At 32.3% G+C, this 15,630-nt stretch overlaps 1 protein-coding gene and 1 long non-coding RNA gene across 3 annotated transcripts; both read right to left on the bottom strand.

Moving 5' to 3' along the window:
* Nucleotides 1–755: 755 nt before the first annotated feature.
* LOC117910335 (receptor-like protein EIX2) lies at nucleotides 756–14,140 on the bottom strand. Of its 2 annotated transcripts, none has more exons than XM_034824420.1 (3): nucleotides 3,205–3,926; nucleotides 1,019–2,278; nucleotides 756–917 (listed from the first exon to the last, which is right to left on the bottom strand). In XM_034824420.1, exons 2-3 carry the CDS (start codon nucleotides 2,196–2,198, stop codon nucleotides 913–915), a joined length of 1,185 nt encoding a protein of 394 aa, XP_034680311.1. In that variant the 5' UTR covers nucleotides 2,199–2,278; nucleotides 3,205–3,926; the 3' UTR covers nucleotides 756–912. The 2 variants fall into 2 exon arrangements, with proteins under 2 accessions (XP_034680311.1, XP_034680312.1); XM_034824421.1 differs by lacking the exon at nucleotides 3,205–3,926 and adding an exon at nucleotides 13,693–14,140 and having other exon boundaries at nucleotides 760–917; nucleotides 1,019–1,249.
* LOC117910336 lies at nucleotides 13,086–13,514 on the bottom strand. Its single transcript, XR_004650647.1, has 2 exons — nucleotides 13,462–13,514; nucleotides 13,086–13,359 (listed from the first exon to the last, which is right to left on the bottom strand). It is a non-coding gene; the product is annotated as an uncharacterized LOC117910336 (long non-coding RNA).
* Nucleotides 14,141–15,630: the final 1,490 nt, after the last annotated feature.

Raw genomic sequence — 15,630 nt, 5'->3', positions numbered from 1 at the left:
AAATGTAACAAAAAAATAAAGTAGTAGGGGTGAAGTATGTTACTCAATTAGAGAACCGATGCAGAAATTCCTAGCAAATTTGAACTCTTGGAGCCACCAATGCTTGTTTTGCACCACCAACAATATTGTATAATTTGATGGAAAAATAAAAGAATTTGAATATTGTAGAATGTGAGAGAAATAGAGAGAGAAATAGAGAGAATTTGATGAAAAAATGAAATGGAAGAAGATGTATTTATAGGAAGATTTTTTTTAAAAAAAAAAAAAAAAAAAAAAATTTGACATGTGACCGTTGGAGCCTCCAACGGTCATATGGGAATAATGGGATGGAGCTAAAGGCTCCAACGGTCACATGACCGTTGGAGCCTTTAATTTTTTTTTAAAAAATAATATACTGTATTTTTATATACATATAACTAAGTTCCATTAATAAACATAAAAAGTTTGTAGCTTAGTTGGTTAAAGCTTTAAACTTTAACCATGAGGGGAGGGGTTCGAATCCCCCCCTCCCTTCCCTTTCATTTTGGCTTTAATAAAAAAGCCCGCCCGGCCCGGCCCGGCCTGCCCAGGCCCGCCCACCAGCCCGCCAAACCCGCGGGCTCATAGGCCGGGCCGCGGGCCTACCATTCTTGCATGGCCCGCACGGCCCGGCCCGTTGACTGGTCAACGGCCCATAGGCCCGGCCCGAGCTGGGCCGCGGGCCTCTTATTTCAGGCCCGGCCCGGCCCGCCCGTTGGAGACCCTTACCTAAAAGAGATTATTATTAATATCATAACACAACAGCAATAACATATATAGAAACTTCAACACAAAAGATAGCGTAATTAATACTACCACTTTGAATATATAGTGCTCTTTGGCCATGCCACTGAAGTTGTTGAAACATGTGAGTATGATACACTCCCTTGGAGATCATCCTGAAACGAATTTGAAAATAAGAGACATTAGATTTGGAAAACATGTCAGCATATGATTTGAAAAATTTTCATAGAAGGGTAATCATATGTCTTTTCCTTACCAGCATGGTATCTTCTCAACTTTTGGTGGAACCACTTCAATTTTATTGCTATACCCACATAGGCCCAGTCTCTCATGTCATAAAGAAACTGGAAATAAGCATGCCTCCATGCTCTCTTGAAAAAGAGAGCTCCACAAACTCCCCAAAACCCCACAATGAATCCTGATCCCATGCCGATGTAAAACCATGCGATTTCAGGAAATTCTCTGTTTTCTTCTACAGCAGTGGGATCTAGAGTGCAGTTTTTCGTAAGAGGGGCACCACACAGTTCAGGATTGCCAAAGAAAGAAAGTGGATCGAAGCTTTGAAGCTGGGTGCTTGAAGGAATTCTCCCAGAAAAGTTTTTGAATGACAGGTCCAGGTAATCAAGAAATGTTAAATTGCTCATGCTCTGAGGAATTTCAACTGAAAGATGATTTCTCGAGAGATCTAGAGATTCTAATGATGCCATCACCCCAATTTTCTCTGGTATCCTCCCCATTAAATGATTTCGAGATAAGTTTAGAAATTTCAGTTCAAAAAGACTTGAGATTTCAATTGGGATTGATCCAGATAAATTGTTACTTGAAAGGTCAATCATCCTTACTAATGGAAGAATCCCTTCGTACTCTGCTTTCCTCCCCTTTATATCTAAAACAATACTTTCCATGTAAGATTCATAATCATACCTTGCTTGCAAAGTATCATCCGCAATATACTGGATAGGTCCTCCAGTCATAGCACTGATACTATTCAAGCATTTGGGTATTGATCCTGACAGACTATTATCAGCAAGATCCAACACTATAAGAGAAGAAAGTTGGCATATTTGTGGAGGAATTTTGCCCATGAATTTATTGGATCTTAAGTTGAAAATAATTAGAGTTGTCATCTCAAAAATCCACCTGGGTATAATCCCCGAAAATTTATTGTCACTTAGATTTATCAGCCCCAAAACCTTGCAGTTCTCTATTGATGAGGGTATGTCTCCATAGAAGGAATTGTTTTGCAAGCTCAATGCTTTAAGTCCAACCAAAGAACCCATGGAATTAGGAATTTTACCAGATAGATTGTTGCTTCCCAGTCTTACATGAGTAAGAGACGGCCAATGCATCCAACAATCAGAAAGTTCCCCTGATAAAGCATTAATTGATATGTCAAGGACCTCCAATTGACTTCTTCCATTCATCTTCTGGCACATGAAAGGGGAAATCTGTCCCGAGAATGAATTGTTAGCAATATTCAACACACCAACATTCGGAGACAGACGTGGCAACCGACCTGAGAAGCAGTTAGAACTCAAATCAATGATAGTATTATTTAGTACAACTTGGGATAAGTCCCCAGATATCTGGTTGTTAGAGAGATGGATCTGTTGGATGGATGAAGCGAACTTCCAGAACCAGTTTGGAGCTGTGTCCACAATTCCAGAACTGGAGACGTCTAGATAGACAAGAGACTTTTGTGTCTGTAGCCACGCAGGAAATTTTGGACCCATTTTACAGTAATCCGCCTCCAGATACCCTAGTTGGAATAGAGGAGTCCAACTGGAGCTCACATGGAAAGATAAAGATGTTCCAGATATCGACAAGCCCTTCAATTTTGAGAGTGCTGTAAAATGTACTTCTGATATGGTCCCTGTTAAGGAAGTCCATCCTACATTTAAATACTCCAAATTGGATAGAAGCCCCAGACTCATTGGAAGAGTGCCATTAATCAACGAATTACGAGAAAGACCCAAATACCTCAAGGATGATAAGTTTCCTATGGATGTAGGAATAGGGCCATGAAAGGAATTCGAAGAAACATCGAGATATTCTAGATATTTGAGTTGTCCCAGACTCATTGGAAGAGTGCCATTAATCCACTGATTTCCATAAAGACGCAAATACCTCAAGGATGATAAGTTTCCTATGGATGTAGGAATAGGGCCATGAAAGGAATTGAAAGAAACATCGAGATGTTCTAGATATTTGAGTTGTCCCAGACTCATTGGAAGAGTGCCATTAATCAACGGATTTTCAGAAAGAAGCAAATACCTCAAGGATGATAAGTTTCCTAAAGACTCTGAAATTTGCCCCTTGAATTGATTGAGATATAGACTTAGAGACACAAGACTGCTGAGATTAAACAACCAATTTGGTATTTCTTGATTGAAATTGTTCACAGAAAGATCAAGAAATGTGAGAGATGTGAAATTGGCATACCCGAGAGATGAAGTCATATTGCTATCAAGTTCACATTCGGACAAGTGCAGCTCTGAAAGAGAAGGGAGCATAGACACGGATTCAAGCCAATGGACTTCCCTGTGAAGGTCGACCCCATTCATGCCTAGGTACTTCAAAAAAGCAAGATGAGAAATCCAACCAAGATTCTCAACGTACAGCAGCCCACTGTTATCTCCCAGATCCAGGTGACGAAGAGTCGAGAGATTTCCAAGCTGATGAGGGACTAGTCCACCAAATTCAGCAAATGAGAGGTCAAGATATCTCAAACTCCCCATGGAACCCAGGAAACTTGGAATTGGACTACCTCCAAAATCATTCCAACTCAAGTTCAAGTAACTCAAAAATTCTAATTCAAGCAAAGCAGGGCTAATCTCACCACCCAACTTGAACTTTCTATAGAATTCTAAATCATCCATGTCATATGGATTACCGAGATGGAGCTCAACCACTCGCCCTGTAACGTTGTTGCAGCGAACTGCTTCCCATCTACAACAATCTTGATTGACAGACCAAGACGAGAGCCGGTTGCCAGGATCAGAGAGAGATTTCTTGAATCTTAGAAGGGCATGTTTCTCTTTTTCATTGCAAACCAAAGTGTTTGGGTCGCATAAGATTGAGATGGTGGAGGAGAGAAAGCAAAGCAAGGGAAACAGAATGATGGGTCTGGAGTTTCTCATGGTTGCTTAATTACAAACTAGAGGGAGAATGAGAGTGTGAGTACTTGAAAGAAGAAAGGCATATATATAATAGAACTCAAGGGCTCCTTTTTATGGTTGGTTGCAAGCTCATGCTTTCTACCGTCAAAATTCCAATATGTACTATTTCATTGAAAATGATTTTCCATATTTAATATATAAATAAGTTTTTCACGTGTACAACAGTCAATCATTTAGACAAATTTTTTTTTAATTAATTTAAAAATAAATTTTTACTGTTATTTTGTAAAAAAATAAAATTGTAATTTCAATTCATGTTTAAAATTAATTAAAATTAATTTAAATCTTAATCAAATAATTTTTAAATTAAATAAATAAAAGATAATTTTTTTTAGTAAAATACAAATAACAAATATTTTTAGTAAAATATGGGTAATAATAGTATATTAAAATAATAATAAGTCTTTTTTTTTATTAAAAATGATACTATTTTAGCGTATAATATAACATATGCATATTAACATCTTTATCAAAATATAATTGATTTTTAAAAAATAAATAATAATAATTTAAAATAAAAACGATTAATTTTAATTTTAATATTTTAATACTCAATTATAGTTATAGGATTTGGAATTAGTTTTTATTTGGTGTTTAGTTAATTGGATTAGTTTTATAATTCCAAATTATTTTTTAAAAAATAGTAAATTTATTAAAGAATTTAAAGTATTAAATCTTATTCATCTATTTGTCTAGTAAGATAATATATAATATATTTCTAAATAATTCATATGACTCACTTTTAGAAATTACTAAACTTATTATTTGAGTCTATTTATTTACCAATAAATTTATAAAAGTGGTTATGTTCGTAACAAAATACTAAAGTCACTTGGACTTGGTTTAGTTTATAAGTTTTTCAGTGGTGATTGGGGTTTTTTTTTTTTTTTTTTAAATCCCCAAATAATTTTTTAAAATTATAAAATAAAAAATATCTTTAAATCATATGGTTGGAATATAGCCTAAAATGGAGCATGGCCTAAAAGAGAGAAGGATGAATTGGCCCAGTGGACATTGGAAATAAAATATTTAAGTGTAATTTTGCCAAATATGAGATGGACATGGGCCAAAACCATAAGATTGGATAGAAATTTGAATCTATGTTATATGTGGCCTTTAACATAAACCCACATTACTACTACTCTTTGGGCTCAGACAAAAGAATAAGGATAAAAATATAATTAAAAATAAATAAAAAATCTCTACCTTTTGAGACTTAAAAGTAATTGGCTACTATTAAAATTTTGGCATGCACTAGCATTGTGACTTTAGCATTACATTTTGTCAAGGTAGTGTTGATTTCTCTTCATATACTATATAGTTTTGTCTTTTTTAGTTCTATTGGAAAATCTCACAATCATGCACAATCATGAAATTTTATTACCTCAATTTTAGGATAATATATATATATATATATATATTCTTCTTTTTCTTCTGCATATTTTTTAAACGAATAAATTGTTTCAACTTAGCAAGATTAATTTTTTTATATATTAAATCCAAATTCAAAGAATGATGGATTTTTCCCTCCAAACCATTATTCCTTGAAGTCATTGAGGCTCATGTTTAAGAGGCTAAATGATTTTGAGACATTTGGGCATTTTAATGGATATGATTTTGAAAGAAAAATAAATTTTAGGAACACATAAGATAAGATTAAAATTTAATAATTATTTTCTTCACTTTTTCATGTTACTAAAAAAATAAATAAAAGTTTTAAAATATCTAAAATTTTTGCTACTTTTTAATATTTTAATTTTCCTCCAATTTTCTATCACTAAGAAAAGAGATTTAACGTTCTATTTCATTTTTTATTTTTCATGGTTATAAGATCAAAATTAAACTTAAATCTATTATTAAATCTAGCCAAATCTATTATTTGAAAGGCTCAATTTTAATTTATTTTCTTCTCATAATCTATTATTTTAGAAAAATAAAATTACTTATATATTATCATTTTTAATTTTAAGTTGTAATATGAAGTTATTTTATTAAATATATTTACCAAATCTAGACTCACATATTATTGGAAAGGCTCAATTTTTATCTTTGGTCCTAAGCTTTGGGAGTTTGCCTAAAATTATAATAAGTCTTTTTCAGTTTGGGTTCATAAGTTCGAAAATTATTATATGCCATTTTAGTAAAAAGAACCTTAAATATTTGCTTAGACATTAATTCTTATCATATAACATCATTAAAATATACCAATACAAATATCAATCTATTTGATCGAAGATTAATTATAGAAGCAAGGTTTTTTTTTTTTTTTCCATGTTAGGCATCCTCTTCTTGATTCAAATATTAGTCTATTTATCCTAGTTTATTTCTTACAAATATATATACTATTTTCATCAAATGATACTTTACAAAAAACCACCACCACTTCTACTGACGTACCAGGCAGCATATTTTGAGCCAACCAATTTTTCAAAGGTAAAACCATTAATTCCAAAGGTGGTTGTTTTCATTAATTGCTAGGAAACTTCTATATATTCCATATGATACGTGTTCATCAAGGAAAAATATTAATGGAAGGGAAAATATAGGAAAGTTGTTAAAGATATTAAATAATGAGTCTTTAATATCTAATTTTATCTCTTGAGTTAGTACTTTTTGTTATTATGACTTAAAATAAATAATATTAGTCCAATAAGGTGTGTATTTTGAAAAAAAAAAAAATCAATTTTAAGCATTTGGTTTTAGTTATCTTTCTATAATCAAGAATTAGTTTCTTTTCAAGACTTTGAAGAATTATTGCTTCAAATAATGTTTTCACATGAAGTCTTCTCAAAATGTTTTTAGACTTTGAAGAATTGTTTCTTTCACATGAAGAATTAAAAAGTAGTTTTAAGTCTTTGGTTTCACATGGGGAAAGAACAATGAAAGTTGAAAAAGTCTTTAAAGTAAGGGTCATAGAGTTACATATTTCAAACTTGTCCAATCATACCGAGTTATGTTGGGTAAAGAAGTGAAGCATGAAATAAGTTGTGTTTGAATCATGATTTCCATTTTAAGGTATAACAAAGTCTTCACATGAATTAGTATGTATGTAAATTACCAAAAGAAAAAATTTTCTTTTCACATGAAGAATTGTTGCTTCAAATGATGTTTTCACGTGAAGTCTTCTCAAAATGCTTTTAGACTTTGAAGAATTGTTTCTTTCACGTGAAGAATTAAAAAGTATTTTTAAGTCTTTGGTTTCACATGGGGAAAAAGCAATGAAAGTTCAAAAGTCTTTAAAGTAAGGGTCATATAATTATATCTTTCAAACTTGTCCAATCATACTAAGTTTTGTTTAAAGAAGTGAAGCATGAAATAAGTTGTTTTGAATCATGATTTCCATTTTAAGGTATAATAAAGGCTTCACATGAATTAGTATGTACGTAAATTACCAAAAGAAAAAATTTTCTTTTCACATGAAGAATGGTTGCTTCAAATAATGTTTTCACGGGAAGTCTTCTCAAAATGCTTTTAGACTTTGAAGAATTGCTTCTTTCACATGAAGAATTAAAAAGTATTTTTAAGTCTTTGGTTTCACATGGGGAAAGAGCAATGAAAGTTTAAAAGTCTTTAAAGTAAGGGTCATAGAATTACATCTTTCAAACTTGTCAGTCATATTGAGTTATGTTGGGTAAAGAAGCGAATCATGAAATAAGTTGTTTTGAATCATGATTTCCATTTTAAGGTATAATAAAGGCTTCACATGAATTGGTACGTATGTAAATTACCAAAAGAAAAAATTTTCTTTTCACATGAAGAATTGTTACTTCAAATAATGTTTTCCCATGAAGTCTTCTCAAAATGCCTTCAAACTTTGAAGAATTGTTTCTTTCAGATGAAAAATTAAAAAGTATTTTTAAGTCTTTGGTTTCTCATGGGGAAAGAGCAATGAAAGTTTAAAAAGTCTTTAAAGTAAGGGTCATAGAGTTACATCTTTCAAACTTGTCCAATCAAACCGAGTTATGTTGGGTAGAGAAGTGAAGCTTGAAATAAGTTGTTTTGAATCATGATTTCCATTTTAAGGCATAATAAAGGCTTCACATGGATTGGTGCGTATGTAAATTACCGAAAGAAAAAATTTTCTTTTAAATATTTCACATAGAATGATAGAGTAGCTCACCTATATCGAGAAAACGACTTCTTTTGTATGTATGTATGAAATTTAGTTGTGGGTTATACATTAATGTAACCTTATTAATTATGATGAGAGTAAAAAAAAGGTAATATCTCAAAATTGAGTATGTTCCAATATATACATATATTTACTTATAATATACACAATCAAAACCTTATGAACAATGATAAAAGAAAAAGAAAGATACAAGACCCTCAATTAAGGAAATAAAATTCAATAATAGTAGTTTTCCAATAAAACAAGGAAAAGATGGAAAGAAAATTTATCATTTTGTTGACTCAAGTATCCATGTGTTCAACTCAAAGACTTATCAACTATGCAAAAGTTATAAGAGCTTTTTAATAATAACAAAAAATATTTCACATTGTATATATCAAATATAATAGAGTTTTAATATAAAAAAGATTAAATAAATAAAAGCAACTCATATCACCACAATTCATTCAACTGGTCTCTATTATAATTAAAAGAGAAAGCACAAATTGAACTATAGAGTAATCAACAATGCTAAATAAGCAAAAACATTACATGTCTTATATTCAAGTTATAATATAAATTTAGTACGAAAAAATTGATTAAATAAGAAAAAAAACATAAACAAATTATATTAATCAATTTTCTCTCAAAAAATTGTTAATATTTTTTATTACTCAAATTCTTTTAATGTCTACAATGTATTCATGTGACATAAGTTATGTAACATGTTTATAATGTCTTTAAATAGTGTTGAGTGCATAAAAGGAGCCATAACTTATTATATTTGAATCCTCCTCTCTATTTCTACTCAAGCAATCATGATAAACTCCAACTTAGCAATCATTGTGTTCCTTCTACTCTTTTTTTCTCCTTGATCATTTCAACCTTATGCAAAGCAAACACCTTTGTTTGTAATTAGGGATGCCAATAAGGTAGGTTTCAGACAGGTTACCCTCATTCTAACCTCATCCCATTTATTTTTATCTATTATCATCCTCATCTAAAAATAAATAAAATTAAATGAGGCAGTGTAGGAATAGGAAATTCCCATACTCGGTCCTATCTATTTATTATTATTTTTAAAATAATTTTTATTAAAAATCATTATAATTTATAAATAAATAAAGTGTACAAGTGTTTATAATTTATTTTTATGAAAAGTAATATTTTAGATATATGTTAAAAATGAAAAAGAAAATGAATTAAAATAATTTTTTATTTAACTTTATATATAATTGGGATGGGGTAGGGCAAGGTAGGACAAAGTCATACCCGAACCTGCCTCAAACCCATCCTAAGTTTTTAAAAATCTCTCAAATTCGTCATAAACCTATTTATCTTGGTCTCAAACACAACATTAGGGATGAGATGAGGCGTGTACTCAGAAAACCCCGTCTCATTGTCATCCTTATTTACAATAAAATAATCTCTTATGAACTTTAAACAGACTCTTATTGATCCTGCACATCATCTCTTATCTTAGTCTGGAGGATAAGACCGATGTGGATGGACAAGAGTCCCACTACCACAACATTACTATTAGAGTTATCGAGCTTTATATGATGAATTATGGTAGTTCTAATTTCTCACTATGGTATTCCCAATTGTTCTCATAAGAATTTTTGTTATTATGACATAGAATAAGTAATATTTGTCCAATAATGCCTACGTCTATCTTTTGAAAAAAGAAATTAATTTTACGTCACCTAAAAGTAAGTTTTAGTTACTCTTTTATAGTGAAGAAATTTGATTCTTCTTAAGACTTGTTGCTGGGCATTGTGGAATATAAATATATAGTTGTTTCCATGAACTCTTTCAAAAATACTTTTAAGTCTTCCATTTCACACCCAAGGAGACTTTTTAAGTCGTCATTTGCACTTGAGTGGAAGACCAATTGAAATTTAAGGAGTCTTCAAAGTTAACAGCAAGTGATTAAATCTATCAAATCAATTTGTCCAATAAAATAAGTAATGTTGAGTGGAATTTGTGCAATACAAAATAAGTTAATTTGATTAATGATTTCCATCACAAGACATATTCATAACTTCACATAAATGTAAAATACCCCAACAATTTTAATTTATTTATTCTATGTATAAAGTATATTATCATGTTATTGATATTTTACATAATATCGTGCAAACTTTAGAAGTTGAGGAAATATTTTTCGTAGAATGATATTAAAAGCAAATCTCAAAATATTTGTCTAGCTAGATGCTTATTGATATTAATTTTTCCATGTTTTTGTTCATTGAAGTCCACTGAGAAAAAAATCAAACTTAATTCCATCACAAATGGTCAAAAGAAAAAAGTGGAGTAAAATATTTATATCCCTTTTCCTCTTACTAAAGATGCGAAGAGATTAAAACATTAAAAATCCAAATAGTGATATTCCAAAAAGTCCAGAAGTCATGAGTACAACTTAATCATTCACCATATTAGAGAGATTGATTTTAAGGAGGGGATGTTGAGGATCGTGGGAGTTTTGGATGGTGATAGGATCATTGGTGGAAGAGAGGGTTGCACCAAAAGCCATTGAGGAGACTGGTTGTAGAAAATACGTCCAAAAAAAAAAAAAAAAAAACCTCTGTTACCATGTTGAAATAGAGAGAGAATTATTGAGAAACAATGACTTGATTTTTCTATTAATTAAGAATGAATATATATATATATATATACAAAATTGGGCGTTGTTGTGAGTTATCCAAAACACAAAAATAGGAAACAATCCAAGAATTAGGGGATTACAACTAATTACAAGGATATTACAACTAATTACAAGAATTTAAAACATAAAGAAAATTTATTGTAATGAATTCTCTAATACTAGGAGCAGTGTCCACAATTCCTGAGTTTGAGATGTATAGACTTTGAAGAGATCTTTGTGTTTGCAGCCATGCTGGAAACTTAGGGCCCATCTTGCAAGAAATCATCTTCATATATTGAAGTTGAAAAGGAGGAATCCAATTTGAGCTCACACTGAATGTTAGATACGTCCAAGACATGTCTAAGTACTTCAAGTTTGAGAGTTTGATAAAATGTACTTCTGATACAATTCCTGTTCCTTTAGGTAGTTGATCTTTACGAGTTCATTTAAACACCACTTGGAGGGAGCATAGTTTTTTGAGAAAATAATAATAAAAATATTTGATCCTTGGATAGCTCTGGACAGACCCGATTTGATGTCCTCTCCTTTCTCAACTTCTTCATCATCTCTGAAGGTGTGAATTCCATATGCAAACAAACTGTTATAAAGATGATCAGTAAAATTCTTGCGAGTGTCTTCACCTCTGAAACTCAAGAATACATCATAACTATGAGGATTAGAAGTAGAAGATGAAGCCATTTCTGGACTGGATCCGGAGGAGTTACAAGAAGGATTAGAAAGAAAAGAAAGGGTCTTTCAATGATAAATGGCTGTTCTCCTTTTGGCAAGCAATCTTTTTCTGGTCGGAGCTAGAAGGAACAATATTGAAAGTTCCAAGGAAGAAAGAGAAATACTGTTGAGTGCCCTTTCCCAACCAGTTGTGGGGCAGCCACTACTGTCCATATTCTCAAGCAGCTCCTTTAGATTGAATGGTTCATATCACTCTTCTTCGCTCCCTCCTTTGTCATTTTTCTTTAATTTTCTTCCATATCCCATTCAACAACCAGCACTCACCCTTTCACATGTGCGCTAATTAATTCATTTTCTTTTATGGAGCGTAGGTTGCAAACCGCATGAAACAAGGGCAGTGTTCGACATCGAACGTCCTAAATCTTTAAACTAATACCCAAGGAAATAGTTGTTGTTCCATCATGTTAAGCTAGTAAATTACTTAATGGTGCAAAGCTTGAAATATTAGAGATGAGAATTGCTCCATCCAAAAATTTGTTCTAAAAACACTTGATCCAAAAATTTAGTCACTTCCAATAGAAATATGTGCTGATTTTTTCAAAGTTGATTTGGCCACCATCCAAAATTCCAAATGCAATTATTTATCTACAAATGCAAACAAACTTTTTAAGACTCAAAGATGTCCCTCTTGACTTTAATTATTTTGGTTTGTGAAGGATATTTCTCTCAACTTGCTATGTGTGAAAGAGATTTTTCTCAACTTGCTACACATGGAACAAACAACTTGATTGATGGAAAATTGGTAATGTTTTAAGGAGAAAATTGGTTCAAATTAATAATTTGCTTATATTAGTTATCATTTATTTGTTCATTCAACATTTTAGAAGTGTGTTTGTTTGGGATACATAATGTTTAGTATAGTTGGTTATTATCTAATTTTTTTCACAATTGGCTCCTAATTTGGGCATAGTTGATTTCTTTGGATAAAAATTTTCAAGCAAAGCTACTCAATTGTAACACCACTTTTCTCTTGTTGAATTGAAAAGAATTGTTATAATAAAGTTTGGTTTCCCCAATTGAGCCACAATATTTTATTTTTAGATATTTTGAATATATATTTCAAAATATTGTAAGAATTCTTCATTGAGGAGAAATGGAAAAAAGAGTGAAAAATTACTCCTTTATATTTGTTTTGTACTATTTGGAAAGGAAGAAATTAAATGTCTTTTAATAATATATCAAATTAACAGCTTAAACCCCTTTTTATGTGTACTTTTTTTTGAATGGGTAATTAGAAACAAGGATAAAAATATTACAGATATATCGGTAACATGATTTTACATATATATCAAGAAATATCGGTGGATATTTGACACCAAATATCAATGAGACGGAAATTAATCAAAATTTATGAAAATGTTGAAAAAAAATTCTAAAAATTGATATAAAAAATAATAATAGACATTATAAAGTCATTTTATTCAATAAATTATATATATATATATATATATATATATATATATATATATATATATATATATATATAAAATATATACTTAGGACATTTACATTTATGAATCCTCTATAGAATGTTTGTTTGTAATTTATTTCAGATTTTTGAAATACAAATTCAAAAAATCAGTTTTTATCGATATATTGCCGAAATCAATGAAAATTGTAGAAAATGGACTACAAATGCATCAACACTCAATTCATTTTCATGGCAACAGTGCCTAAAAGAGATTATTAATTAATATCATAACATAACAGCAATAACATATATAGAAACTAAAAGAGATTATTAATTAATATCATAACACAACGGCAATAACATATATAGAAACTTCAACACAAAAGATAATTACTGCAATGCGAAATTAATACTATCACTTCGAATATATAGTGCTCTTTGGCCATGCCACTGAAGTTGTTGAAACATGCGAGTATGATACACTCCCTTGGAGATCATCCTGAAACGAATTTGAAATAAGAGTAAGAGGCAATAGATTTGGAAACATGTCAGCATATGATTTCAAAATTTTCATAGAAGGGTAATCATGTCTTTTCCTTACCAGCATGGTATCTTCTCAGCTTTTGGTGGAACCACTTCAATTTTATTGCTATGCCCACGTAGGCCCGGTCTCTCGTGTCATAAAGAAACTGGAAATAAGCATGCCTCCATGCTCTCTTGAAAAAGAGAGCTCCACAAACTCCCCAAAACCCCACAATGAATCCTGATCCCATGCCGATGTAAAACCATGAGATTTCAGGAAATTCTCTGTTTTCTTCTACATCAGTGGGACCTAGAGTCTCTTCATCTTTTGTGCAGTTTTTTGTAAGAGGGGCTCCACACAGTTCAGGATTGCCAAAGAAAGAAAGTGGATTGAAGCTTTGAAGCTGGGTGCTTGAAGGAATTCTCCCAGAAAAGTTGTTGAATGACAGGTCCAGGTCATCAAGAAATGTTAAATTGCTCATGCTCTGAGGAATTTCACCTGAAAGATGATTTCTCGAGAGATCTAGAGATTCTAATGATGCCATCACCCCAATTTTCTCTGGTATCCTCCCCATTAAATGATTTCGAGATAAGTTTAGAAATTGCAGTCCAAAAAGACTTGAGATTTCAATTGGGATTGATCCAGATAAATTGTTACTTGAAAGGTCAATCATCCTTACATATTGAAGAATCTCTTCGTACTCTGCTTCCCTCCCCTTTATATCTAAAACAAGACTTTCCATGTAAGATTCATAACCGGTTTCTGCTTCCAAAGCAGCAGACCCAATATAATAATTAGGTCCTCCAGTCATAGCATTGATATTATTCAAGCACTTGGGTATTGATCCTGACAGACTATTATCAGCAAGATCCAACACTATAAGAATAGAAAGTTGGCATATTTGTGGAGGAATTTTGCCCATGAATTTATTGGATCTTAAGTTGATAATAATTAGAGTTGTCCTCTCAAAAATCCACCTGGGTATAATCCCCGAAAATTTATTGTCACTTAGATTTATCAGCCCCAAAGCGTTGCAGTTCTCTAGTGATGAGGGTATGTCTCCGTATAAGGAATTGTTGTGCAAGCTCAATGCTTTAAGTCCGACCAACGAACCCATGGAATTAGGAATTTTACCAGATAGATTGTTGCTTCCCAGGCTTACATGAGTAAGAGACGGCCAATGCATCCAACAATCAGAAAGTTCCCCTGATAAAGCATTAATTGATATGTCAAGTGTAGGGAATTAAACCGAATTCCCAACCCGTGAGAAACAAAATTAAAGAAAACACACGCCAAAGAAAAGATAATCACACGCACAAGACAGTATTTACGTGGTTCGGCAATTTGCCTACGTCCACGGAGTTGCAGGGATATCACTATTATCAGGGAAGAATTCAGAGTACAACCTGACGGCTATAATATTCTCTCTATATATATAACACGGCAACCCCACCACACTAAAAAACCCTAATTACAAAAGGTGGTTCCACAATGGGCTAAACAGGCCCAACAGGCCTCAATAAATCTCCCAATAAAAAGCCATGCAATATTATTCGGGTTGGGTCGTCAAACCGGATCAAACGAAACTAGGCTCCACAAAGCCCAACAAATCTCCCACTTGGAGACTAGTCCAATCACCAACATCAAACCGCTATCCTCCAAGAAACAATCCCTTATCCCTACAACTCATCCTCCTGTCCTCAAGGTAGAAGACCAATTGAAGCTGCGCACAGCTTCAACTTCTCAATAGTGACACCCTTAGTCAACATGTCTGCAGGGTTCTTAGATCCACAAATCTTCTCAAGTATTACCAGTTTATCCTCAACAAGATAACGGATAAAGTGGTATTTTGTTTGTATATGTTTCGACTTTGAATGAAAAGCCGAATTTTTGGCAAGAAAAATTGCACTCTGACTGTCACTGTGTAGAATGCCCATCTCCTGCTTCTTACCCAATTCATCTAAGAAACCATGTAGCCAAATCATCTCCTTTCCAGCTTCAGTTGCTGCAACATACTCAGCTTCTGTAGTAGACAAAGTAACAATCTTCTGTAGATTTGAAGTCCATGATATAGCTATACCACCTAGAGTAAAAACAAACCCAGTAGTACTCTTTCTACTATCAATATCACCAGCAAAATCAGCATCTACATAACCCTGCAGTTTCAAACTAGCACCTGTGAAGCAAAGACATGTATCTAATGAACCCTTCAGATATCTTAAAATCCACTTGACTGCCTCCCAATGC

This window comes from Vitis riparia, unplaced genomic scaffold (genome assembly GCF_004353265.1).
Source record: "Vitis riparia cultivar Riparia Gloire de Montpellier isolate 1030 unplaced genomic scaffold, EGFV_Vit.rip_1.0 scaffold714_pilon_pilon, whole genome shotgun sequence".
In the NCBI taxonomy this organism is placed as follows: domain Eukaryota; kingdom Viridiplantae; phylum Streptophyta; class Magnoliopsida; order Vitales; family Vitaceae; genus Vitis; species Vitis riparia.
This window is presented reverse-complemented; position numbering and strand designations above follow the sequence as displayed.

Excerpts from the sequence above, each read along its gene's own strand:
- LOC117910335 (XM_034824420.1), bottom strand. The coding sequence starts at position 2,198 with ATGTGCCAGAAGATGAATGGAAGAAGTCAATTGGAGGTCCTTGACATA.